Here is a 26,432-nt window from a genome sequence, read left to right as displayed (position 1 = left end):
CTAAGGAATGTGAGCTACACAGCACACAACTAGCTGTCAGAGGGCAGAACTATTGCCTGTATCTGAGGTTAGGATTGCAGGGATGGTAAAATCCCTTACAGAAAGCAAATCCCTCCTAATAGAAATCTCCACTTTGGATTCAGTAAAATCTTGAATCAAACTTCGAGAGTGCAGGGAAATGTTGTTGGAAAGGATATGTAATTTCCTTTATTATAAACGATATGGCAATATTCATCAAAATATTAATAACCTTTATTAATATGAAAATTGCCAAACATATCAAAAGGTTCAGTGTATGGTCAGAATATATTTACAGTGGGAATGTACAGTATCTAGGCAACTCTAACAATTTAAACAATTGTATGCAAACTGGGAGGAACTAACAGAAAGGGAATACCTCGGGAGCGAAATGGTGCTCGACCACAGCAGGGGGAGACTCAACAAGAACCGTTATGCCAAAGAGGCAATGGATTAATTACTCACAGCTGGTTGTACCCAGGTAGGGAGTGCTGCTGCTGTGTATTAGAGGCTTCGGGGTGCTCATGCGCCGGGCACAGCAGGTTGCCAGCAGGAATGCCACGCGATCGTCAATGGCAGGTCTGGCTTCAGCAGACAGTGGGCTGTTAACGGCGCTATCATGATGGGTGCTTGCTTTGTCCTGGGTGAATTGAGGCATGGCAAAATCCTGGATGCAAGGGGAAGCAGGCTTGGTTCTGACTCCTAAGATCATGGCTTCTCTCTTAGCTTGTGGTGTGTATGCTTGTGGCTTTATCCCAGGAGCTGGACCAGGCAACTCGAGGCTATGCAACTCAAGGCAGTTTCAAGTCAGACAAGGTCTAAGCAGGTTCAAGCACGCAAGGCAAAAGCAAGGCACAGACAACTAGAAATCAGCCTGTATATAAATCTTGCCTGAGACTGATTGGACCAATAGGGCATGAAACCATCACATAGTTACCCAATGGGAAGGGATTCTGCCAGGCTGTGGCCAGAACACATGCCCTTACCGTAGATACAGGGTTGTTTACCAGACATGCATGGTCCTGTCCCCTTTGTTCCTTTTCCCACATTACCCTGGCATTCTACATGAAGGATAGGGAAGAAAGGGATCATGTCTAGACACCTTAGTGTCTGTTTGGGTTTGTGCTGGGGCTGTTTGGCCCTACCATGACAAATGTATCTGAGCAACATACAGAATCATTCTTGCTACTTTCCCCCTCCTTCTTAACATCCCATAAGTTCCCTAGCTGTAGTTCTGTTAGTCTGCTTCTAAGTTAATTTATTTCTATTAATGTGACTTTTCATCTGTAGGGAGCAATGACCATAAGTGTTTCCACAGTAATTTGAAACTATTTCTTCCTGCTAAGTGATAGGAGATGAAGAACAGAGCTCCCTGGCCTCTGCTCTTCTCTGAGTGGAGCACAGCGATTATCCTCTGCAAGAATGGCCATGGAGTTAAATGTAGTTAGAATTGAGCAGCTCCTCGCACAGATGGTTAGTCTCATCTATACTGAACTGAAGTTTCTAAAAGAGTACTGTAATATTTTATCCAAGAATGGTAGAAAATGTCAGACCTGAGCAGTGAAATTGCATTTGACTTTTTTTTCCCCTCACAGCAAGGAATATTTCAGCTGGATGGAGACTCAGTGGTGGCTGCATTGGGGACACTTGTCTGATCCTGGAGTATGAGCTACTCTCAGGCACCCAGCGTGGGTATGGAAGCAGAGGTAGGGTACTAGCAGAGGACCCTGTCCAGTTAAAGCCAAACAGGTCATGCAAAACATATGTAAATTAGCCTCCAAGAACAGATTTACTCTGTTGACCACTGAACGGGCTTGTGAGCCATCTCTCTTCATAGTAGAGGTAGGTTTGAGAGGCAGTGTCTGCTGGAAGCAACACACTGTGCAGGAATCTAAACACACAGCTATCAGCCACCTCATGGAACTTGGAGCAGCCTCTCAAGAAGGATAATATTTAGGTGAATATATTCTGCATTATTCCTAACACTGGCAATTAAAACTACTTTTCTTTCACAGTGTCAGAAGAGCATCTGTCACCACAGCCCTTTTCTGGGCCCAGAGCGTTGCCATAAATATGCTGGACATCAAGGATGATTTTTCATGCCTTCAGCATAGCTTTAAAGACAGTCAAAACAGATCTCTGATAAGACAGAGATGGCAAACATCCAGCCTGACTAACATTCAGCCTGAATTTGGAGCAAAAAGGAGATGGAAAAGCAGCCTGAAAAGTCATCTGGTGAAGTGTTCTGTTGTGAATTCAGTGTACCTGTCCAGTAGGGTTACTCACAAAGCCCAGTGATGTATGTGAGACAGAAATTTGGTAACTGTACAGTTACAAGCAGGCACTTGCTTCTTCAGGTGCTCTCTAAATGCACTTTATTCAATCAAAAAGACAAGTTTGTGTGTATAACAGGACACTCATTTGTGTCCTGTCACAAAAATGAAGTAGTATCTTATCCTGCCCCTCCAATAGAACGTATTTCTCCCTTCTGGAATGTCCAGGCCTCCTTCCTCTATGCTAAATTCTATTAAAAGCCCCCCAATTATTCTCCAGTCCTCTTTTTCATCAACATTAGTGGAAGATTTATTAATTAATTTGTTTGAGTTTTCTTCCTCTGCTAGCCTAAGTGCATTATATTAGATTATTAACCTTAAAAGTTACCTGTTAGTTTCCTTATACAGTATTTGTTCATGTTACCTCTTTCTCTCAGACTGGATGATGCTGTGATGTGTCTAGGTTTAAAATAAACTTTTGGGTTCTCTCCTAATTTTAATATAAAAAATATTCTCAGTAAAAATTTGGAAACCCAAAGAAAATTTAAATGTTGGTCAATCTTATATATCCTATGTGCCTTGGGTTAAATTCAGTAGTAAAACCTTTTGTGGTAAACTTACTTTGGATTACAGTGCTGTAAAATTAAGCATTTTGTCTTCTTTTTTGACACTTTCAACACCAAAACAAAACCACTGCTTTGCTTCCTGTGCTCTCACTTCTGCCAGCTCCTTCTCCTCCTCACTGGCTCCTGTGACATGAGATGAAGTTAGATGTGCCAGAGACAGTGTGCACCAGTCAGGCACAGCAAGATATTGGCTGGAGACACTGCTGACAAGATGGATGTTCTTGGCAGGCACTGTGACATTTCTTCTTGCCCTTCACTGAAGGAAGGAGGTCAGTGGAACATTGTGTCCTATTGGTGGAGCTTCAAGCATCACCTATGGGTGCACAGCGCTGCTCCCCCATTCCCATGTAATGAAGTGGAACAATCGATGCTCCTCGGATCAGGATGACATGGGCACACCTTCATATCACATCACATTGTCTGTGTTATGCCTTGGGAGGAGCAGCTAGATTAAGCTGCTAAATTAAGGAGTGACATTTTCTATATGCTCTTTCCTGATTGATGGACAAATGTATGGAAATGTCAAATGTATGGAAATGTCAAAAGGGAAGAAACAAAAATGAAACAGATGTAAATAAAGCAAGAGACAGACAAGGATTCAATCCTGGCTTTAATAAAGCTGTAAAATTCCTGTTGACTGCAATGGTGGAGAACCAGAATGGAGCAGGGGGTGCAGGAAAGTGGGGACAGAAAAAGAAATTAGAGAAGGATAGTTTCAGGTTATTTCATTCCCATATTCCCATTCCTGTTCCCCTCATCCACCATCAGGCTCCACTTTCTCCAGCTGTCATACTTCCTCATTGCTGAAGCAGTAAGTTGTCATATCTTATCTGCTGTCTTCCATCCATCCATCCATCCATCCATCCATCCATCCATCCATCCACCCATAATCATGTCTGGGATAGCTGGCAGCTAATTCTGATGGGTGAACAACCCATCAGAATTCCTTGCTAGTTCCCACAGGGCATGTAAATTGAACAAGTTAACAAATGCTGACAGGTGAAAGACATTCATCCACAGTTGCTACTGGTTGCAAAGACAGATGTAAATAGTTCCATATGGTAGCTGTGTTCAGGGGGAGATGCAATGCCAGAAGAGAAACGTCAGCCTCAGTTGTGCTCACTTCCCACTGTCCTTCACAGATTGCTTTTACTGGGTTACTGAACAATCTCATGGAGGTCCTGTAATGTAATTCTCTTCCTATCCTGCTGCAATACTAAAGGTTTAGGGGAGACCACAAATAAATTCTGCTACATGCTTACTGCCTAATGGATGTTGTTAGGACGTGGTACAGATGTTGCCAATAGCCTTTCCTCAAGAGGACAGAAAAAACTTGGTGGAAGAAGTGCTTAATTCTTGGCAGTTGTTTTTCAGGGCACATTGATGAGAAAGAGCAAAAATCCTTTTCCCAATTACCTAACACTAGAAAAGAATCAGGATTTCACAAGAAGAGAATGGCTACAGTCTGTGCTAGAACAAACTAGGTCGCATCTCCTTTTTCAAGTACTATTGTGTGGCTGGCTTCCGTACCTGCAAATGGCAGAAATATAATTCACAAGCCTATTTCAGACATTAGTGATATTTTCTCCCCAAGATTCTTCCCACATCCAAAATCACAGTCAGTGTCATAAAGACTTCCTTTAATTTTTCTTCAGCTAATATAACATTTTTTATTTAATCTTGCAGTGATGTAGTTTTTCCACTAAGAGGTGGAAAATCGAGACAGAAGGGAGTATTTTCCCTTCCATCTGTTGGCTGTCTTCTCTCTCCCAATAGTGTCCAAGTTTCACTGAACAACTCCCTTTCTGCGTGGCCACTTCAGACTTCACGCCTTATCTTGAGCCAGTGCTTGCTTTGATCTGGGCTCTTACAGTCTATAGTCAGAAGTAGGATGTCTCATTTCAACATTGTTCCCTTTCTTTACTTGTTGAGCCACATGCTTATGACGCATTTCATAACGAACTTCATTCCTTATGCCTACTTCTACAGGCAAGAAATCCCTCTGTGCCAGCTTCTGCTAGTGACATACTCCAGATGCCCAGCTCTATTTGGTAACATTTCTCTTTCATGGCACCAAATGCATCCCTCATTTCCTTTCAGCATTCCAGCAAGCCATGGTCAGTTGGGGCAGCCAGACCTCTTCCAGAGACATTCCTCTCATTTGCTTTGCAGAGCTCTTTTCGCTGTTGTGCTGGCAGCTGGGAGGAGGGGGGGAGGCAAGGGGGGTGTTGATTTTCTTAGCCCCATCCGTTGCTTTCACTGCTGTTTGAAAGGTCTGATCTTTCCTACGCAGCTGTGGATTAATCATTTCTTGTTTAACCTGTTCTCCCTACAGCGGTTTAGCCCCCGAGTAGACAGACAAATCCCACTTGGGTTTGAGCCCTGTCTTTTCTGTAAAGAAAACATTACAGACATCACTATTTTGCACTGGGATTCCAGTAGGGATCAATTAATTGGAAGATATTTTACTGAAGCTAAGAAAACACTTCCTTGGGAGAACCCAAAGTGTTAAGAGAAGACTTCAAAAAGAAGGCTATCCTAAGGTCAGAAGCCTACTGCAGTTCAAGCTAAAAGTGATTCTTGCCTTGTCCACTGGAAGCATAGCCATTCTTGGAGCTCACGGTTGCTGGAGTAATGCACTGCTGTTTGCAGCACTTTCTTCTGATGTTGAACTCAATGCTAGTAGATGCACACAACTTCGTCCTGTAGCATTTGGGCAGGCACTTTTCAATGATGGCTTGTTGCTGCATGAAAAACACCATTAGCAGCCTTGCAAGCAGCCCTTTCCCAAAGGGGTGAAGCACAGGTCAAGGTCAAGGAAGGGTTTGTCGTCCCATCACCTTGTGGGAGGTTGTAGCCAGGTGGGGGTTGGTCTCTTCTCCCAGGTAACCAGTGACAGAACAAGAGGACACAGTCTCAAGCTGCACCAGGGGAAGGCTGGATGCTAGAAAAAAATTCTTCACACGAACAGTGATTGGCTATTGGAATAGGCTGCCCAGGGAGGTGGTGGAGTCACCATCCTTGGAAGTGTTTTAAAAAAGACTGTATGTGGTACTCAGTGCCATGGTTTTGCTGATTAGATGGTGTTAGGTTGGACTTGATGATCTCAACCTAGTTAATTCTGTGATTCTGTGGTGCAGCACTGCTTCCAGGCCTCTATACCGTGCCACATGCATTTCACTCAGGTCTCCTGTGCTAATGCCAGGACTGTGTCACTATTTTCTAATGAGCATCCCTTTGCCAAAAAAAACCAAAATAATAAAGTAAATCCCCAAATACCATGAAATTTCATTTGGGGACATTTGTGGGCTTCTTTGTGACCTTTCCATCACAGAATGGTGGGAAATGGGAAGGGACCTCTGGAAATCATCTAGTCCAACCCTCCTGCTAAAGCAGGTTCACCTAGATCAGGTTGCACAGGATCATGTCCAGGTGGATTTTGAGTATCTCCAGAGAAGGAGACTCCACAACCTCTCTGGGCAGCTTGTTCCAGTGCTCTTGCACCTTCACAGGAAAATTTTTCCTCATGTTCAGATGGAACCTCCTCAGTTCCACTTTGTGCCTATTGCCCCTTGTCTTGTTGCTGGGCATCACTGAGAAGAGTGTGGCTCCATCCTCTTGACCCCTGACCTTTAAATATTGGCAAGCATTGATAAAATCTCCTCTCAGTCTTCTCCACGCTAGCCAGCCCCAGGTCTCAGTCTTTCCTCATAAAGTAAGGCTCTGTAGAGGGATCTGGACAAACTGGATCAATGAGCCAAGGTCAGTTTTATGAGGTTCAACAATGCCAGTGCCTGGTCCTGCACCTAGGTCACAATAACCCCATGTAATGCTACAGGCTTGGGACAGAGAGGATGGAAAGCAGCCCGGCAGAAAAGGACCTGGGGTTACTGACAGCCAGATGAACATGAGCCAGCAGTGTGCTCAGATTGTCAAGGTAACCAACAACATCCAAGATTGTATCAGAAATAGTGTGGCCAGCAGGACTAAGGATACGATCACCCCGCTGTACTCAGCACTGGTGAGGCTGCACCTTGAATATTGTGCTCAGTTTGGGGCCTCTCACTACAAGAAGGACATTGAATTGCTGGAGCATGTCCAGAGAAGGGCAGCAAAGCTGGTGGTGAAGGGCCTGAAGAGCAAGTCTTATGGGGAGCAGTTGAGGAAGCTGGAGTTATTCAGTTTGGAGAAGAGGAGGCTGAGGGGAGACTGTAGTGCTCTCTAGAACTACCTGAAATGATATTGTAATGAGGTGGGTGTTGGCCTCTTCTCTCAAGTATGAAGCGATGAGAGGACATTTGCTCCAGCAGAGGTTTAGATTGGATATTGGGAGAAATTAGAAATTTCTTTACTGAAAGAGTGGTCAGGCATCGGAATAGGTTGCCCAGGAAGGTGGTGGAGTCACTGTCCCTGCTTCCATAGTCCTGCTCCCCCTCCCACCACAGCCCCTGAAAGGCACCAATCAAACATTTAAAAAGTGTGCAGTCCGTGGCACTTTGGGACATGGCTTAATGGCCATGGCAGTGTTGGGTTGACGGTTGGACTTGATAATCTTAAGAGCTTTTTTCCCTACCAAAATGATTACATGTTTCTGTAAGACACATGCTCCAGTCATCCCATCATGGCCATGGATGTCTTGTCATAAGGAAAACTTGGTGTCTGGTTGGACAAGCCAGTGCTTTTGTATGTGGTCAAGCTGTGGCAATAGTCTGAGGAAGGACAGAGGGGCACAGCCCTTCAGCGGGCACAGCCCCACCAGCACCCTCAGCAGTGGGCTCGAGCAGGCTGCACGAGCACACACCGCCAGCCTGCCTTCCCCCCCACTTACGCATGCGCGGGCGAGTCCACCAGCGCCACCTTCCTGCCCTCCGCGCCACTGTAGCCAGCGCCCCGCCGCGCGGGCTGTCCCGGGGAAAGCGGCCGTCTGAAGAGAGGGGGAGCTCCTGTACCTCCCGTCCCTCCCTCCACTTCTCTGGACCGAAGGCGCTCGGCTGTTCCGGTCCTTTCCGGCGTCGCGGCTTTTCCCCGCCCCTCGCCACTTGCTTGGGCGCCGCAATCCCGGCGGCGCGGCGGGAGGTGGCGGAAGATGGCGACTGGGATTGGCGGGGAGGCGGTGGCAGCCGCGACGGCAGCAGCAGCGGTTATGCAAACGAGGCCGTCGGCAGTCAGCGCCAGAGCCGGTGTGGATCGCGGCTGAGCAGGGAGGTGGCTGGGGCTGCGCCACCACCGCCCTCCCCGACGCCGGACCCTCCTCCTCACCCTCCCTCCTTCGCCGCCTCTCGCCTTCCCTGTCTGCCCCGGCCCTCCGCCCTCGCCCCGGCCCGGCATGGACGTTGGCGCTCCGCCGTGTCGCTGTGAGCGGCGCTGCGAGGCCGCGAGCCGCCGCTGCCGCTGAGCGGGTCCGCCCGCCGCAAGCGGGAGGGGAAAAGATGTCGGACACCAAGGTGAAAGTTGCCGTCAGGGTCCGGCCGATGAACAAGAGAGGTAAACGGCAGGCGGTGCTGGGGAAGGCGGCTGCGGGGGAATCTGGGGTCGTGGAGGCACGGCGGCAGGGGGTGTGTGTGTGTGGGGAGGGGGAGGCACCGGGGCGCGTCTGGGGCGGATGCGGCGACCACCCGCGGACCCGGCTTGTCCCCTGGGCTGGCGGGAGGATGACCCCCCTCCCGCGCACATCGCCGCCGCCTGCCCCATGCGCCCTGCAGCATGCCCCTGCCGACGGGGAGCTGGCGGTGGGCGAGCTGCCCTGGCGTGCCGCGAGAAAGGGGGATGCTCTCGCCATGGGTACAGCCCCCGCTGTGTCGCCTTGCAGAGCTGGACCTGAATACCAAGTGCATCGTGGAGATGGAAGGGAACCAGACTGTGCTTCACCCTCCGCCTTCCAACACCAAGCAGGGAGAAAGGTAAAAATCCAAGTCTCCGTGCCCCAAGTGAAAACGCAACGCCGGTTCCTCAGCCTCCGCAGACGCTTTGTTAGGGGTGCGGCGCGGTCCCGAAGTTCTTGCTCGGTGCCTCTCAAAGGGCTGCGGAGCGGGGGGGAGCGGGCCTATGGAAGCGGGTGAGAGCCAGCTTCAGCCAGGGATGGCTGCGTTGGGCCGGCATCCCTGGGAAGTAAAAGCTAGACCTCCCTCTCCCGCTTCCTGAGCGGAGTCGGAGGTACCCAGACTGGGATGTGGAGACGGGAGATCCGTATTGGCCTTCTGTGTTTAAAAGGTGATTCTTGATTAACTGCTCAAAAATGAAGCTGTTGATTAGGTATGGACTTAATTGACTATAGGTACTGTTTTCATGATTTTTTATTTTTTCTTGAGTTCGGGCTGCTGATAACTTGAGGTAACCTGCGGGGGGGACAAGAAGCAGACTATGAATTTTGTGCTAGTGGGGTTTTTTTTGTTTGTTTAAGTTCGTTTAGTAGGTTTTAACGTATTAGCATTTGAAAAGGCAGTAGTTGCTAGATCCTTTATTAATTCAGTGTTGTTCTGTGAAGTAGCCTATGAGAATATGCTAAAATAATTTTGAAATCTGGCATTTAGTTGTGATGCCCCAGTAAAAGAATACCCTTGGAAATAATCCAAAATACCAATGCACTAGACTGTAAAAATAGATCAGAACAGGAGAAGATTTCTTGCCTTTGAGGGAATATGGGGAAAGACAAAGAGGTGTGAGGGGAATAGATATGTTGTGTGCCTATCTTTTCAGTTACCTGTTGACTGCTTAACTTAAGTTGATCTGTTAAATGTATTTAATGCCAAGGAATGTGAAATCATTTAGATGGTTATAGAGGTTTTAATCTGAATATGTTCCTACTACTCAAGGTTCTATTAAAAACAGTTTTTTGACAAGTTCATAGCAGCTTTGGGGAAACTGTAACATGAGAATATGAGGCTTTTTCAAAGGCTTATGTCACACTTTTATATTTTTCTGTCAGAAAAGGTTGAGATCTTTTCTGTGTTCATCTGAGATGTGAAGGTGCTTCTCTCATTAATCCACATACTGAAATATAGCTGTAATCGCACCAGTTTTAACTTTAATCCAGCTTGTATTGTCTTCAGAACCATTGTTGTGGCTATTGTGCTGGCTTGGGTCTTGAAAGATCTGTGCTTGTTTCCTGCCCCTTTTTGCAGGTCTGTGTGTGATCTTATACAAGTCCTGGTGCCTCTGTGGGTCTTTGCATCCTGTCTGTAAAATGTAAATCCTAGGGTTTTTTTTAGGCAAAAGTATGGAGGATTTTCCTTGTGTTTAGCGAAGTGTATGTATGGCCTCCACCACAGCACTGCTGTAAAAAAAAACCAGCATAAACTCTTTAAGTGGATTTGACAGCTATAAAACATGAAATACAGGCAGAGTTTACAAAGCAAGAACAAAACTACGATTAAAAAATAATTATTGCAATAGACTAAAGAGTGTAAGGGACAGAATGGTTTCATAAAAAACCCTGTAACCTGTGATTTTCCTTGTGCACGTTGACCTGCAGGGATTCAGTGAGGCTGTGCAGTCACTGTCTTTTGCAAGCCTGGGTGGCTTGTATTTATCTGGCTTCGATACTTGTAATTATATATGTGTGTATACAAAGTCTTACTGGATTGTAACTGGCTTCTGGTTCGACCTGAAGAGAGTTACTGGTAAGCTGTGATGCTTGTGTAAAACCTCGTCCTGTTTGCAGCCAGTGTGGGACTGGAATTTGGCTGGTTGTTACATGTGTAACTTCTGTGTTTGCAACAATTGCCTGATGTGTTACTGGCAATCACAGGAATACTGATCAAAAATGACTTAGACTAGTGCAAATATATAGTTTGGGTGCCTTCTTACTGGCAGATGTTGTACATAACCTGTTGGATGCCGCGTGTTTTCATCAGTGCTGAAGTGTCAATTTCTGGTTTATCTTAACTAAAAGGGAAAAAAAAAAAAGTTTTTTTGTGATGAAAAATGAATTCTGCTCCATGTGTACACACCATGAAATGCCTGTATAAACTGGCTCTGAATTGCTGAGTAGTTGCTGCTTGTACTTGGATTGATGCCTTGGCAGGGTTAGAGATGTCAAACGGATTTTTGGTTTTCTTTGTGCAGCTTGCTTTTATATAGCTCAACTGGATTTTTCTTTCACGGCAAACTATGTCATTGCAAAAATGATTTTGCTTGTTAGGGTGATTAATTGCTCTTTCTTTGCTGTATGCATTATTTCAATATTCTGCTTAGTTTTACCTTTCTCTTTTCATATTTTATCTTTTTATATGGAAATTTCCCTTTTCTGAATGAATGTAAGTACAAGTTTGTACTAGACTATGGAATAAGTGGCCTTGTAAAGCAAATTTGGTTTCCAGGGCTGCTTTTCTTAATTCAACTGAAGCCAAGAGACTATAGGGTGTGGGGAGTAGAATTCAGAACAAGCTCTTTATTTGCTTTGTTCTTGCAGTTACACTTTTAAAAGTCCTGACAGAATTTTCTGAAGTAAAATCAGGTTAACTCTTTAATAATTATAGCATTATAAAATTTGCTCTTGGAAGAATATCCAAGGTTAGAAAAATCAGTTTACTGGCTCTGCCTGTTCTGTAAGAAGTTCTTGAATTAAATTGAAGTTCAGATACATGCTGTTAATCACTTCCTAGGTTTTATTAAGGATAGTTTGGAAAGATTTTAGGTGGGCAAGTAATGCTAGCTTTACAAGTGGTGAAAGAAGCCTAAAATCGCAGACAGTGCTGTCGTTTGTCCAACTTTCACTATTGTATTAGAGGTAAAGCAGTACGTTATAACCATAAATTAGAACAGGGTTCTGACTGCTAAACCACAGAGCATCTGTACCTTAACAAACACAGCAGCAAATGAGCAGTTGTTGTTAAATACAAGCGTTCTGTCTTTTAATGAGCAGCAGGCCTGCTGTTCCCCACAGACACACAACTTACAGTGTTCTAAACAAAGCAAGTAGGAAAACCAGAACTTAATAAAACTGAACACTCCCAAGTCTGAAAGGCACAGGAAAATCTTTATCGACTGAAATAGTAGGAGGCAGAGTTCAGAAAGGAATGGTTTTCATTAACTGCTATCAGGTATAATCTCCAGTGCTGGCAAACTTCGTAGAAGGTGGTTGTTGGACTTCATACTTTAACTCTTGTTTTCCCATTAATAGTACCATTAGTTTTCTTCATATCTAAGCATGCTTGTGTGGTGTTTTCATTACCTCTGCTGTCTCTCATCCATTTCCTCCCTTAAACCACTATGCATTTCCCTTTCTTCCCCTGAAGAACACCTTTTCTTTCTGGGAACCCTCTTGTTTTGTTCTGTCTTCACCTGGGAATGTGAATATCCTTTTTCAGAGTACCATCTTCCTGGAAAGAAAGAATTGTTCTAAGTTCAGTCTTTTAGAAATGGGCATTATCTTTCAAAGCCAATTTTACATATCCTGCTGTCATTCTGGGGATGTTTGTATTTGGTTGTTGGCAATAAGGTGCTGTATTAAAACATGACAGTGATGTGATTAGAGTTTAGTGTTACAATCTTTAAAAATACCTGAGTATATTTTTTTACAATGGAAATTTTACCCCTCTATATTTGTGAACTATTTGACTTTACATTAGGGGTGTTATTTTTTTTGTGGGAAAAATTAGGTTTTTCTGGATTCCTCCTCTGCTTTCGAGGGCTAAAATATGCTTTTCTCCACCCTTTCCTTTCAGCTACACTTTAACACATAGACTCTGAAATGTTTTATTTTAGTTCCCTGACAACAGTTCTTTGCGACAGGATTTTTCCTTTAGTAAGCAAAATATTTGTCTTGTAAGAAATAAACAAGGAACTATGGAGACACTAGAACTGAAATACCATTTCAACTGTAGTTCTGACAGAAACAAAAAATGATCTCTTGGGCCATTTATTCCATTAGAGTACACTAACCTTTTTGCAAACTTTGCCTTACTAAAAATCTCAGGGCAGAAAATAGGAAGCAAATCATCAGATTGCAGAGCTGAATGTAAAATTGCCACTTTTCCATGAAAGTATCTTAGTTGCCTGGCCTAACTCTTCTTAAAGCAAAAACATCAGAACTTTCTCATGTCTTCCATCCTCATTTTAATAACAGACAAGTAGCATCAAGGCCTAATTCTACTTAGGCAAAGCTTCTCTTGCAGCTCTAAAGGATTCCAGGATTCCATAGATTTAAACTCTCAAATAAAATGAATATCTAGAAACAGATGTGTGAGTGTTTGTAGGTCACGATACTTTCATGAAGCACAGATTTCATCCCTAGGTACCTTGTCCCAAAACTTGTGTTTCCAGAACACTGTTGCTCCCCCTACCTTGGAGAAAACGTGTCCTTCATGTGATGGTTGTGCCACTATATCTTTTTTTCATACGTTGCTTTGAGTAGCTTCAGAAGTGAGAGAAAGGCACTGCTGTAGGGAGAGGATTTGTGTTTCTGATAATGGTCACTTTGTCAAACTGAAACTTGTGGAAGCTGAAGTAGGACAGCTGCTGGTTATTTCCGTGTTTGAAGGAATGATCCACAAGGTCATGTCTTTGATGTGTATACTTCAAATTATCACCTGAGATAGATCATAAAACAATAGCAGCAGCAACTTTTATCTTTATGTGGAGGAAATTGTAAAACTACTCTGACTTTGACCTCTTCTGTTAACTTTCCTGATAGATGTCAGTGTTCAGGATGGGAACTGTTAGCTTTGAACCTTTGCAGGAGAGTTGTATTTGAGTTGTGAAGAGAGTGGCTTGGAAGATTGAATTTTGGGAGCTATTTTTGCATTGCTTTAATTCATTCATGCCTCAGATGGACACTAGATGCAGTTCTTTGAAGTTGCTGTTCTTAAATTCCATGTAATTGGAAACAAGATGAGACACAAACCTGTTATTCAAAATACTGTGTGGCATGACTCTTGGTTCTTCCTAAGGTGGCCTGAACTGCAAGTAAATGTAAACTTCATTATTGAATCATGTTTATAAGATCTAGACAGCTGTTAGGGCATTGTACTTGGGTCTTTAAAATGGCATTGCTGGAGGAAACTGTCTGAGCTTGTGAGGATTGTGGCTAGGCAGGTAGTTGTACTCAGCTGGCAGTATTTCAGAACAAAAATAAAGTGTTTAAAGAGAAGGAAAACTGTGCTTGTTATGACCATGTTTAGGCAGTCATTGCTTTGTAGTCATTCTCTGCTGTTGGACCACTGTTATGTTCGAGTAAGAACACAGTAAAATGAGGTTCAGTTGTGAACCTGTCTAATTTTCCTGTTCTGTGATGTTGAAATGCCTACATTGTGCAACATGCATACATTTGCTAAAAGATGAGGAGGCCTTTAGATATGCTTTACTTCTGTGTTTAAATGGGGCAGGTACACCTGAGCTTGCTTATTGCTGCAGCCAGAGGTGGTTTTTGAGCTCTGCATTCCTAATCAAGGTACCTTGAATGTGCTATTTATTATTCAGTATTAATTTACAAGATTTGCAGCTTTTAAAATATATTTATTCTTAATCCTTTTCTTTGGGGACATCAGGACTAAAGGAAAAGTTTATTTTCACCTTCTTCATCACTGTAGTGTATAAATTAGTCAGGAGCTTTCTTGTTTTGAAAACAAGATTATATTTGCTCTGTTGTGCATCCAGTAGGTTTATTAAGTGTGCATATGGTGAGATTTCAGACCTCTAATTGGATTCACTGCAATTTAATAGTTGAAAAAAATTAAAGTTAATTGATACTTGAAAACATATTGTAGTGACCCAGGTGTGGGCTAGATTCACAATCCCTGAGGAAGTGCTGAAGTCCCTACTCTGCAGAACCTGAGCTTAGGGAGAAGCAGTGCACACCAGCTGCCCTTCCGTGCAGGTCTGTGTACCACGCAGAGCTGGGCTGCAGCGCTTAGCATAAGGTTCTGTGGACAAAGGAAATCCCTTCCTGGTCTCAGGCCTGTGGTGCAGCATGCACAGGCAGACATCTGTTGTTGTGGGAGTCAGCATGGTGGCACTTCACGTAATAAGATTAGAGCAAAATCTTCAAATGGACAAAAGTTCTTGTTGCTATTGTGTTTGAGACATTATCAGGTTTGAACTCCTTTGTTCCTCTACAGTTGGATGTCAATAGAGTAGCAGCAGTGGTAGTGGTAGCTGCCTCTGATTGTATTGCTGGTGTCTTTTGCATGGACAGACTGTCCTTAATGGTTGGTAAGCAGTGCAGTGTCTTTGCTTATTTGGCCTGCCCTGGGCACGGTTTGAATCTATTAATGGAAACAGTTACTGCCTACCACGGCGAAATGCCAGCTGCTGCAGCAGTGCCGTGCAGATGCTGTTGCTTAACCGAATAGCTCTGTTACTTGTATTTTGTGAAGATGTCTGTTACTGACAGCAGTGTGGAGGGCCTTGAAGGACGTGTGAAAGTGTTGGCTGGAGACAGTGAATTTTGTGTCTTCAGTAAGTGTAACCTAAAAAGAGAAGGCCCTGCTGTGCAATGATGTGCACCACAGGACCTATCTCTCAAGTTAACTTGAGACCCAAAGCACCAAGTACAGCAGTCATGCTGTTGCCTGGAAATAATGTTGCTGTGTGTCTTCTTAAAAGAGACAAAGAAGGGATATAAGCTTGTTCAGTCAGTACATAGCTTTGTATATTGGTATGAAATTGGTCATCAGAGTTTGAAGTCTCTTTGGGCTTGATTTGATTGTGTCTTTACAGTCTTCTTGTGGCAGCTCATGGGTGTTCTCTGTTGCCCAAAGGAGGATCTTGGCAAGTTAAGCAGATTGAAAATTTGCTTTATGAAGGCCAATTAGAAAAATGCATTGCTGACAGGAGTTAAAAGTCATTAACATGAGCTCAAGATACCCATGTGGGTGAAGAGTTTCACAAGCTCTTTTCAATGCCATGGGAAGGTGTCCCTTTAGGCCATGTCCCTATTGGTGGAGAAGAGGGCATTAATGGCTTTCTGATACTCTTGTGGTTGGTTAATGTTAATTAACCTCTGCAGTCCTGGTCTTTATTTTTGGTAGTTGCCTTTTAGTGTGCAAATAATAACTTAAACCTGCCAACCTTCAATCATCAAAGCATCTAATGGAATTTGTAACTGTATCTTGAACTAATACATTCCCTGGTTACCACCTGCAACCTTTATTTGACATTTTGTTACAGCCTAAACAGACACATCCTCAAGCATGTATGTGCTTACCAAATCCCATTATCCGAGGAAGGTGTTAGGTGTAAATTAGTGGCTTGTAAGGTGTAGCTTTTTCACTCCAAAGCTAAATCTAAATGTTCTGTCTCATTTCACATGTTTCTGTATGGTAACAGCTCCTGTTGAAGTTCCTAATGATTTCTTGTCCTCTAGTAACTTGCTTGCTATTTAAGTGTTGTAAGTCAGGACAAAGCTTTATCACAACTCACCTCTTGACAGATTAGGCCATGAATACTTGTTGGTGCTTACTAATGGTGCAGTACTATTCAGTATGATATTTTGAGGTATATCAGTCAGCACAGTGGTAGAAAGGTGTCTGAAACATTGCTGTGTGCTTGTGTTGGTTGATGCCATCATGCTGAAGTCTGGGGCAAAGAGGTTCATTGTGCACTAGCAACAGGGTCTGTTTTCTTGATGCTAGCCCCCACCAAGCCTGTGCTGCTGGATCTTCATGTTTAGCAATAGCATAGATAGGAGGCTAGTACTGTCTTACTTTGAGATTCATGGTGTCACAGCATCTCCTTTTGCAGTGGATGTGTATTCCAAGAATTTTAAGCATTTCATGAGCATGAATCAAAGCAGCTGCTGCGGCATGCTTATTTCTGCATGTGTTTGAGAAGATGCTGTTCAATGTGTTTAAAAACTATTAGGATGCATTCTGAACTGTAGATGTTCTAGAAAGAAATGAAATATTTTGCTTTAAAAACAGGTTGCTGAAAATGTCAAGACTTAATTTTTTTCTGGCAGTTTTTTGTTAGAGAATATTTAAGGACTGTAAATAAAATGGAAAAGTTTGTGATAGCATAAGCTCAATAAAAAGAATTTCTTAGCTTATTCCACAAGCTCTTTTGAAACTTAAGTGTAAATCCCCAATCTCAGTGTACAAAAGTTTCCAGGTGAAATTAAATTTTCTACTGGTGTAAGGCTTCAGAATTCTGAATCTGTCTCTTGAGTTACTGGGATAGTTGTTCTATCATTAAATACAAATACGTGGAGCTGTCTGTTTTGCTTGACACTTCTCGTATGATGCAAGGAGTAACAGATGTGAGATAAGAAACTACAGGATTTGGTACTTTTTCCCATGTGGGTTCCTCTTTTTGTCTTTTCTGATTAAAATCATGAGCAGTGTGGCTGAAAAGGCCTTTCACAAATTTTGTTCTTTCAGAGTTGATAGGAAAAGAATTGGGTGAGGTAGGAATGGGTTTGTACAGTGACTGGCACTGTCTGCAATGTAATTTTTAATACTTCAGTTATTATTTTTGTTGACTATTTAATTGGGATTCAATTTTACTTTGATTCAAAAGCCAAGGCTTGTTTTACAGTAGATGAGCTTTTGCTAAAGATAAGTCAACAGAACATTCCAGTGGAGACACAGAGCTGGCTTCAGTTTTCTACTGGCAAAGCTACTTTACGGACCTGAATGAGCAGCATCGTGGTCTGCTTTGGAAACTTTCTTTGTCAGCATCTGTCAATGTGAGTTTTTAATGTATGCAATATGATGTAAGTCAGCAGTGCTCTGGACATGTTTTGGCTCAGCAATGCCACCTCCTTGAATGATGCAAGTCCTCAGTATTTTGATGGCTTTTGGTATTTTTTCCTTCTTGTCATACCATGTTGTCATTCCCTATTTTGAGAAGTTTCTAAATTTGATTTAGATTTCAGAAGTGGTTTTGGAGAGTTTTATTTAATGAAATGAGGCCAAAATAGAAATTGGCCATTTGGTAAAATAAACAAATGTTCCTATATTCACTGTGTACATCTGAAAACATTAATATCTGTGTATCCTCTGAATGCTCAGATGAGTTTGGGTATGTATTTCTAAAGTTAACTCTGAAGTTATGTTGGGGAGTAAGAGCAGAAACCATGTGCAATCTTCCTGCAATTTGCTGTTGTACTGTATTGGGATAAAAAGGTTGTTCTGAAGGTTTTGTTGAAGTGGACTGTGGACCATCATCCCACCACTTGGATTTTGGTGTATCACCACAGTCAATACGCTGTTTTGAAATCAACTGCCTGAAAATAATTAGGTATTTTCAATAGTGCCTATTAATTTCTTTAAAAAATGAAGAATATGAATAGTTTTCATTATTCTTCTGGTGTAAATGTAATCCTTGTACCTGCATTCTTGATTGGAGTGCCCTTGAGAAATGCTGCCTCAGTGTCTGCAGAGAAACTGACACACAAGGAAATGCAAAAGGTGGCTTGTTAATGGATTTGCTGCTGATGTGGTAAAATATAGGGAAAGGATACTTGGGAACCAGATCGAGAAGGATAATGAAAGGCAAAAGAGAGATACAGAAATGGATGTCCAGCAGCACAATGAAACTCCTCAAAGTACATTTTGGAGGAAAGCAAATTAAACAAGCAACAAACCCCAACAGCTTTTTTGCATCCTCATGAAAATGTGTATGAGGAACTGGCATTCTCTGGGGTGGTACTATGGCTTCATGTGTGTTCTGATTGAGATCCAAGTTGAAAACAAAAAGGAAGGTCCATTCTTGTAAACAGACCGTGGAACACTGGACAACTTGCTGTGTAGTTGCCTTGTCAAGAGCTTCCAAGTTCTTACAATGTTTATGTTTTGAGGTGTTTATAACATAGTTGAGTTTATGTCATGTTATTAATTTTCAATGCATCGTTGTAAATCATATCTTAACACTGGATTTTTGCTTTTTATTACATTAAATGTCATGTTTGAGAGTCTATGTACATTGGCTGTAAAATAATCTAATTGGAAACACTTGTGTCTCCATAAAAAGGATTACAAAAAACACATTTGAAAATGCAGTTTCAATTGTCCTCCTAAGGTCTCTTTCAGTGGAACAGCATCTTGAGATTTTGTGATAAATTCACTAGAATATCTGTCCCTCTCAGCATCCTATTTCCATAGTTGGATTCCCTCGTGGTGTCAGAAGGCTGCATAATGCAGGAGGGGGATGTTTGACTTCTCTGTGGTGAGAGTTAAAAGTTGACTCTTACCAGTTCTGTTTTCAGATGCTCAATAGGGCTTGGTGGGTAAGTACTGAACCCAGGCAGACATCAGTTTAATCTCTCCTTTCTTGTTTAATTGCTCTTTGGGGCAGACTGCATCTTCTCCAGTAGTTTTTGAAGTTTCAGATTTGCAGATGTGAATCTTTCAGTGGGAGACTTCCTTTCAGAAATACTAACGGTGTGCAAGCTTTGTGCTTTTGGTGTGACCTATCCTTACTGAAATCTACACCCATAGATTGAAGCTTTGTATATGCTTCAAGGAATGGGGTGCACCTTTATTTGAAATGTCATAGTGGCATCTTGCAGCTTTATGCTAGTTTAAGTTCAGAAATGCAGATCTGCAGTGTTGGATGGGCTGAATGCCCCTAGTTTTTTGCAATCGTTGTGTGTTTTCTGAGTTATGGCTCTTCTGGATCATGGTCTGACTGTGCTGGCTACTATTTAAGAATTGCTTAGCTAAATGAGGAAGAAATTCATGCCTCCTGTGCAAGATGGATCAATAGACTTTGAAAATACTCTTTCACTCACATGACCAAGGTGTAAAATGGGTTTTTATGGAAGCCTTTACAAGTCAACTAAATTGTAATCTGTCATCTTGACTTGCTGGAACGAGTCCAGAGAAGGGCAACGAAGTTGGTGAGGGGTTTGGAACACAAGCCCTATGAGGAGAGACTGAGGGAGCTGGGGTTGATTAGCCTGGAGAAGAGGAGGCTCAGGGGTGACCTTCTCACTCTCTACAGCTACCTAAAGGGAGGTTGTAGACAGGTGGATGATGGTCTCTTCTCCCAGGCAGCCAGTACCAGAACAAGAGGACACAGTCTCAGGCTGCGCCAGGGGAGGTTCAGGTTGGATGTTAGGAAGAAGTTCTATACAGAGAGAGTGATTGCCCATTGGAATGGGCTGCCCAAGGAGGTGGTGGAGTCGCCGTCATTGGAGGTGTTCAGGAGGAGACTTGATGGGGTACTTGGTGCCATGGGTTAGTTCTTTGGGTGGGTTGGATTGGTTGATGGGTTGGATGTGATGATCTTGAAGGTTTCTTCCAACCTGGTTTGGTTTATTCTAAATAAATAAAGGTTTATTCAATCTTTTGTCAAGGAGGGTGATGTAGGCTCACTTATGAAGGCTCTTGCAATTGAAATATTTAGATGCTTATGTTTTTCTTAACATACCTGGGTCTTCACTATAATTCAGAAAAGAGAGGCAAGTGAGTCACTTAAGTCTTCGGTTATGGACTTCAAAATGAGGTATTATGCAATGGCATTGCAGAACTGAATTTCGAGGGAGGAATTTTTCATCATCAGTGTATATAAATGGCAGAAAACAGAAACATTCATGATGACATGTTGTCTCAGTCCAGAAGTTAGGAAAGAGACATAGTCCTTTTAAAACATTCCCCTGTGTGAAGTTAAGGCACAAATGAGTTCAAATATCCACGTGAGGCTATTTATTAAAGAATAAAGTAAATGAAACAGAGAAAGGGAGAAAAGGAAGAGAGAGCAGGAGGGAAAATGGAGAAAGAGAGAGCAGGAGAGAAGTTACCACCTCAAGGCACTTTTCTGTCTTTGGCCAGAAGGAGGTGGGGAGATGTCCCAGGATCCGAGTCCTTTCTGGCTTGTGATGTTTTCAGCTGGAGGAGGTAAGGGGGTCAAAGAATCCTGGTGAGTTCCAGCATGTAGTGTGGTCTGTGGTACAGTTATGTCAGAAGGGAAAATCTGAATTAGCTCATTTTCTTGTTTTCAAGGCACATGGAGGAGTGACAAGGTTCTGACTGATTGGTAGCTGTAATGAGCATGTGTCAGAGTTAAATGTGCTCAAGGCTAATTTGATGAGATCAGGACACTTGTATGTGTTTTTTGTACTTGAATGATCATTATAAAAGTATTCCTACTTGGCAACAAAAGGAGAAGGCAAGTTACAGATTCTCTACAGAACTTCAAATGGAAGGAGCAACAGGTGCTATATGGTTCTTGTTTTTCTCTTAAAGATCTAAATTGAGTTAATTCAGGATTCTTTTTAAAATCATGGTACTTCTTTTTTAAACTCTGTCTTTGTAGCTGCCTCTGCATATGAGGCAGCTCACTTCTTTGGCCCACTGCTGTTAATCTGAAAGTATCTGGAATGGGATGCTTGCCTTCGCTGCAGCTTTCTTGCAGCAGTTCTTTCCGCTCATGCTCTTTTACTTTCATGTGTGAATTTGCAGGTGAGCGATCACGTGACGTGTCTTTCAGCCATGTTTTGAGTAGAATTGCTGAGAATTGAGTGCTGCTGATCTTATTGAAAGTACTAGTGGTGATGGTTGTGGTGGGTTGAAGGGCTGATCCTTCCACCACAGGCAAAAAATGAGACTCGGACAAACGGATTGCAAAAGTGGTGGAAAGTTTAAATGGAAAAGCACTGAAAGTTTTTAGAGAACCACAAGCACAGTGACAAAAGAGAGATCCCAAAGCATACCCAAAAGTTTCCCATCCCCACCTGCGGATACACCCAAAACCTCCAGGGCTCTTTCTTCCCTGCCTCTCCTCCACTGTTAGGCTAATCTCAGCTGGCCAGATCTGAGATTGCCCTTCCCCCCGGCCTTGGGCCTAGCCAGGCCCAAGAGGCTGTGAGATAGTTCCCCCCATTACCAGATAGCAATGAGGGAAGAAAGAAAGTGCAGGACCCCACTGATGGTTTTATAAGGGAGCAGGGCATTATGGGATGAAATTTGTAGCTTCCCATGTCCACCCACTGGGTTGGACCCTTGGGACACCACAGGCATGGCTTGTGTGGTGGCATCAGGGGGGGCACCCAGCCTGAACCACCACAATGGTCAAACTGTGAAAGCTACCCTGAAAAATTTGTCATAAACTTTAAAAAAAAAAAAAAATCCATTTAATTCTGTTAGCCAAACTCACATTTTGCTTGCAGAATTGTTGCTCACATACTTCGCCCTTTCACATTCTTACCCTCATGTTACCGACCAAACCCTGCTGATCTCTGTAGTATTTGCCTTTTCTGATCACTGCTAAATGTAGTGCTTATCAGAGTACAAAACGTGTGTACCCTTTCATATGACTTTTCATGGTGTTTCAGACTGACCTACTTGCTCTGAGTCTTTCTTTGTTTAGGACTTCTAAAGATTTTTGTCAACTTTTCAAGAGACCTCCAGTTATTCTTTATTTCTTCTACCTTGTTTTGTGTAACTATTCACTGTGCCGGCAGATCTCTGGGTAGATCACTCAGGCTGTGGGTTATTTATAGCAGAGATAATTAGCTGAGTTGCAGCCTTTGAAACAGAAGAATTGCAGCTTGATGTCTTGGAAGTTTAGCTGCTGAGCTTTGTGGAGCTTCTCCTCCTCCTGTGGAGATACAGATCAGAAGGTTCAATGTTGGACTCCCACAGCCTGGTTGCACATTAGTGCAAATACTGGGTGTGTAGCAAGGCTTTGTTAACCTGTGCTGTTCATGCTTGTCATGGGTTGAGTTGAATCTGCTGATGATACTCAATACCATGCTGCTGTCATACCAGCTTCAAAGTGAAAGTGCTGGCTGGAGCAAAGTATCATGGGGGCTTTAAGTTCAGATTGTAACATTTGAGGCTGCCTGTTGCAGTTGCTGCTTCCATTTTCTGGGTTTGGGGATGTTGGGCTTTTCCACTGGGGTGGCTGTGCCCTGAAGAAAAGGACTTTGGGGGTGCCTGTGAATGAGAAGCTTGTGGATGAGCCACCAGTGGGCACTTGCAGCCCAGGAAGCCAATCACATCCTGGGCTGCATCAAGAGAAGCATAGCCAGCAGGTCAAGGGAGGTGATTCTCCCTTCTACTCTGCTCTGGTGAGACCCCACCTGGAGTACTGCATCCAGTTCTGGAGCCTCTATTACAGGAAGGATCTGGATGTGCTGGAGTGTGTCCAGAGAAGGGCTACGAGGATGATTAGAGGGCTGGAGCACCTCTCCTATGAGGACAGACTGAGGGAATTAGGGCTGTTCAGTCTGGAGAAGTCTCCAAGATCTTAGTGTGGCCTTCCAATATCTGAAGGAGGCCTACAGGAAAGCTGGTGAGGGACTTTTCAGGGTGTGAGGTAGTGATAGGACTAGGGGGAATGGGAAAAAAAAATAGAAATGGGTAGATTCAATTGGATGTTAGGAAGAAGTTCTCCACCATGAGGGTGGTGAGACACTGGAACAGGTTGCCCGGGGAGGTGGTGGAAGCCTCATCCCTGGATGTTTTTAAGGCCAGGCTGCATGTGGCTCTGAGCAACCTGATGTAGTGTGAGGTGTCCCTGCCCATGGCAGGGGAGTTGGAACTAGATGATCCTTGAGGTCTCTTCCAGCCCTAACAATACTATGATTCCACTTTCTTTTTTCCCTGTCTTGGATTCTCATGACCTTCTACCTGCATTCTCCTATGCTCTTTAAAGATACTATTTAAAGTGTTATCTCCAGAAATTATGGTGCTTCAGAATAAAAAGATTGAGTGCTGCTGGCAACTCCTGGCAGCACTCCACTGCTTATGCTGAATTGGAACCTGTGATTACATTTAATTGTCTGCCCTTGGTGTGGTAGCAAGTGTGTGTTACTTGTGTCTCAGTTCCTTTGTTTTCCTGTACCTCACTCCTCTGAGTAACTCACCTTGTAGTAGTCACTGACAGTGATTGTTTTCTTTGCCCTCCTATTAGCAACTGCTTTGTGTTTCTGTTTCTGTGTGCTAATTGCTAAGTATCTCTCCCCTGAAACTTGCCAGGGTTGACAGCTTGTAAGATGACCATGTTTTCCAACTGAGAGCTTGATTGGCTTTTTTTGTGCTGTGTTTGGACAAATTTTGTAAGGCAGTAATTGTTCCCTATCTCCCCCCTCCTCCCCATGCAACTGTGTTTAGCATGGTGCTGCTGAATAGGAGCTAAAACACTCAGGTAGACCCCAGTGGATTTCTACAGGGCAATGCAAATACTGATCTTCTCAAACTCCCCCTCTCTTAACCGGCAGTACTCCTTTGCTCACTATCCAGGCTTGGGCAGTGTGCTCATATGGTGCTCTCTACCACACACCTGCTCTATTTTTAGACCTTATCTTGTCTCTTTGCCACTCTTTTGCTTTGTTTTGTGCCTGAGCTAATAAAAGCATGGATGGAGTCAGTGTCTGCTTTTTGTCTGCACAACAAACTTGCACCATGGATAAAATTCTCATAGTTAATGGTAGTGGCAAGATATTTCAAACAACTTCTAACTTTCAGTGTAATAATATAGTAGTGTTCCACTCTGTAAAGAAATGTTCATGAAATGAGTCAATATAAACCTGGCTCTGCACCCTGTAATTACAGCACACAAAAAACACCCAAACAAATAAATTTTAAAGGGATAATACTGTTCGCTGAAGGGAAAAAAGGTTCAGGGAGGACTTAAATGAGAATGAATAGGTTTTCAAGAAAGTATTTTAAAGATCTGATAATCCTTGAAGTGTGGATAGACTTCAGGCTATTAGAGTAATATTCCATTAAGGATACCACATGTTGTTTGAACACTTATTTTAAATGCATAAAATTATCTGGAGAGAAATAATTTATGGGAACAACTGTTTTCTGACAGTCATACACTGTACAGGCTGCTCAGCAGAGTTCACTATGTCTCTGCTTGTGTATTTTGCAAAGATTCCTGTGTAATGATGCCTGTGATCAATACATTGTAAGAGTTGCATAGTGTAGGCAGTCATTTTGGAAAGGTGATTATGATGACTGGCAATCTTTGACTAAACTGTCTCAAGAATTCGGTAGCAAAGTTGCTGAGTTTGCCAGCATGGCCTTTAAATTCCGGTAAGTTCTGAAAAGAAGCAAGTACAGCTTTTTATTAATAGTTATAGCTCTCTGCATTTCAGAGGCTAGATTCCTAATTTCTTTTTATTGCCTGTTGTCAGTTGATTGTGTCTGTATTGTCCATCACTGTGCTTGACACCTGTTGGTGTGCTGAAAAGGAGTTGACCTGTCAACCTTTCCCATAGCAGCTTTGATTTTTGAGCATGGTTATTTTGCTAGCAAGTCAGCATCTCACTGTGAATTCACTGAGCAAGTTCTGTGGAAGGAGAAGTTATTGATCTCAGGGATACAGTTTTTAGGGCAAAATTATCTTAACGTAATCTGCTAGGTGCCTGTTTCAATCCTGTTAGTGTGCTTTTATGCAGAGCAATACATGGAAAAATTTGATCAGATGCTTGAAACATGTGAAAGGAGTTACAGAAGTAGTTGGCCTGGGCATGCTTGTATGAAATGCTGGGGTTTTGGGGAATGGGACAGCCCTGAGTTGAAAGTTAGAAAGTTTTTTAATGCCTTTAAAGTTATATTTTAATGCCTTTAAAGTTATATTTTAAACTGCTTTTTGTATCAAAGGCTTCAAAAATATTTATCGGTCAAAAGCCAAAAAGAAGAATGTAAAGGTTTTTGTAAGTAAATGTGGTTGGTGCTAGGTTCGTTCTTTCTTTCTTTCTTTCCTTTCTTTCTTTCCTTTCTTTCTTTCCTTTCTTTCTTTCCTTTCTTTCTTTCCTTTCTTTCTTTCCTTTCTTTCTTTCCTTTTCTTTCTTTCCTTTCTTTCTTTCCTTTCTTTCTTTCCTTTCTTTCTTTCCTTTCTTTCTTTCCTTTCTTTCTTTCCTTTCTTTCTTTCCTTTCTTTCTTTCCTTTCTTTCTTTCCTTTCTTTCTTTTCCTTTCTTTCCTTTCTTTCTTTCCTTTCTTTCTTTCCTTTCTTTCTTTCCTTTCTTTCTTTCCTTTCTTTCTTTCTTGTTTTTGAAGTAGAGACATCAAACAGCTCATATTTTCTGTCCCTTTTTAGAAGTGCCTTTTCTGAGCACTCAGTTCACTAGTGCACTCAAAGGCAGATGAAGAATTACCAGTTCTGAGTGTCGTCTTACTGCCAGAAGGATATTTTTCACCATGTTCCCCATTTCCTTGAACAAAGTGTTCCAGCTGTCTTTGTTCAGTAAAGATGCCATCATTTGCAAGTAATTAATAAGCAAATCAGATTATGATCTGTGGGTTTTAATTTTGAGAGGTAAGATAATTAAAATGTAGTTTAATAACCTAATACTCTAATTGCAGTCTAATAATTTGGCCTATGGAAGATCTGATCTGAAGTTCTCTTTCTGAAGAAGGAAATAATTGTGTGGATGCTTTTTCATGTTGAACGTTAAGAGTTCAGAAGATCAAGATACAAATAAGTGCAGAAATTCAAGTAAAAATGTGTTCAAAATTGTCCTAATTGGTTACTACTTAAACACTGGAATATCTTTCATATAATCTTGAAGTATGGAATACAGTAGTTTGGAGGGCTTAACATAATTTGTCAAAGTGCCAACAAAATGATGATCCTTCCACCATGTTGCTCCTCCAAATGCATTGCAAGAGTGTAAGGGAG

The 26,432-nt window shown here is 42.7% G+C and overlaps 1 protein-coding gene across 4 annotated transcripts in view; it reads left to right on the top strand.

Moving 5' to 3' along the window:
* Positions 1-8,001: 8,001 nt before the first annotated feature.
* Positions 8,002-26,432, top strand: part of KIF13A (kinesin family member 13A) — a 117,320-nt gene continuing 98,889 nt past the window's right edge. For all 4 annotated transcript variants that reach the window (XM_068160837.1, XM_068160835.1, XM_068160836.1 and 1 more), the window contains exons 1-2: positions 8,002-8,401; positions 8,727-8,817. In XM_068160837.1, coding sequence (XP_068016938.1) covers positions 8,347-8,401; positions 8,727-8,817 — 146 coding nt within the window. In that variant the 5' untranslated portion in view covers positions 8,002-8,346. The remainder of the gene's footprint in view (positions 8,402-8,726; positions 8,818-26,432) is intronic.

This window comes from Melanerpes formicivorus, unplaced genomic scaffold (assembly GCF_026170545.1).
Source record: "Melanerpes formicivorus ecotype bairdi unplaced genomic scaffold, bMelFor1.0.p_v2 SCAF_53, whole genome shotgun sequence".
NCBI classification, from domain to species: Eukaryota; Metazoa; Chordata; class Aves; order Piciformes; family Picidae; genus Melanerpes; species Melanerpes formicivorus.
The sequence above is the reverse complement of the archived record's forward strand: the minus strand, read 5'-3'. Positions and strand labels throughout refer to the sequence as shown.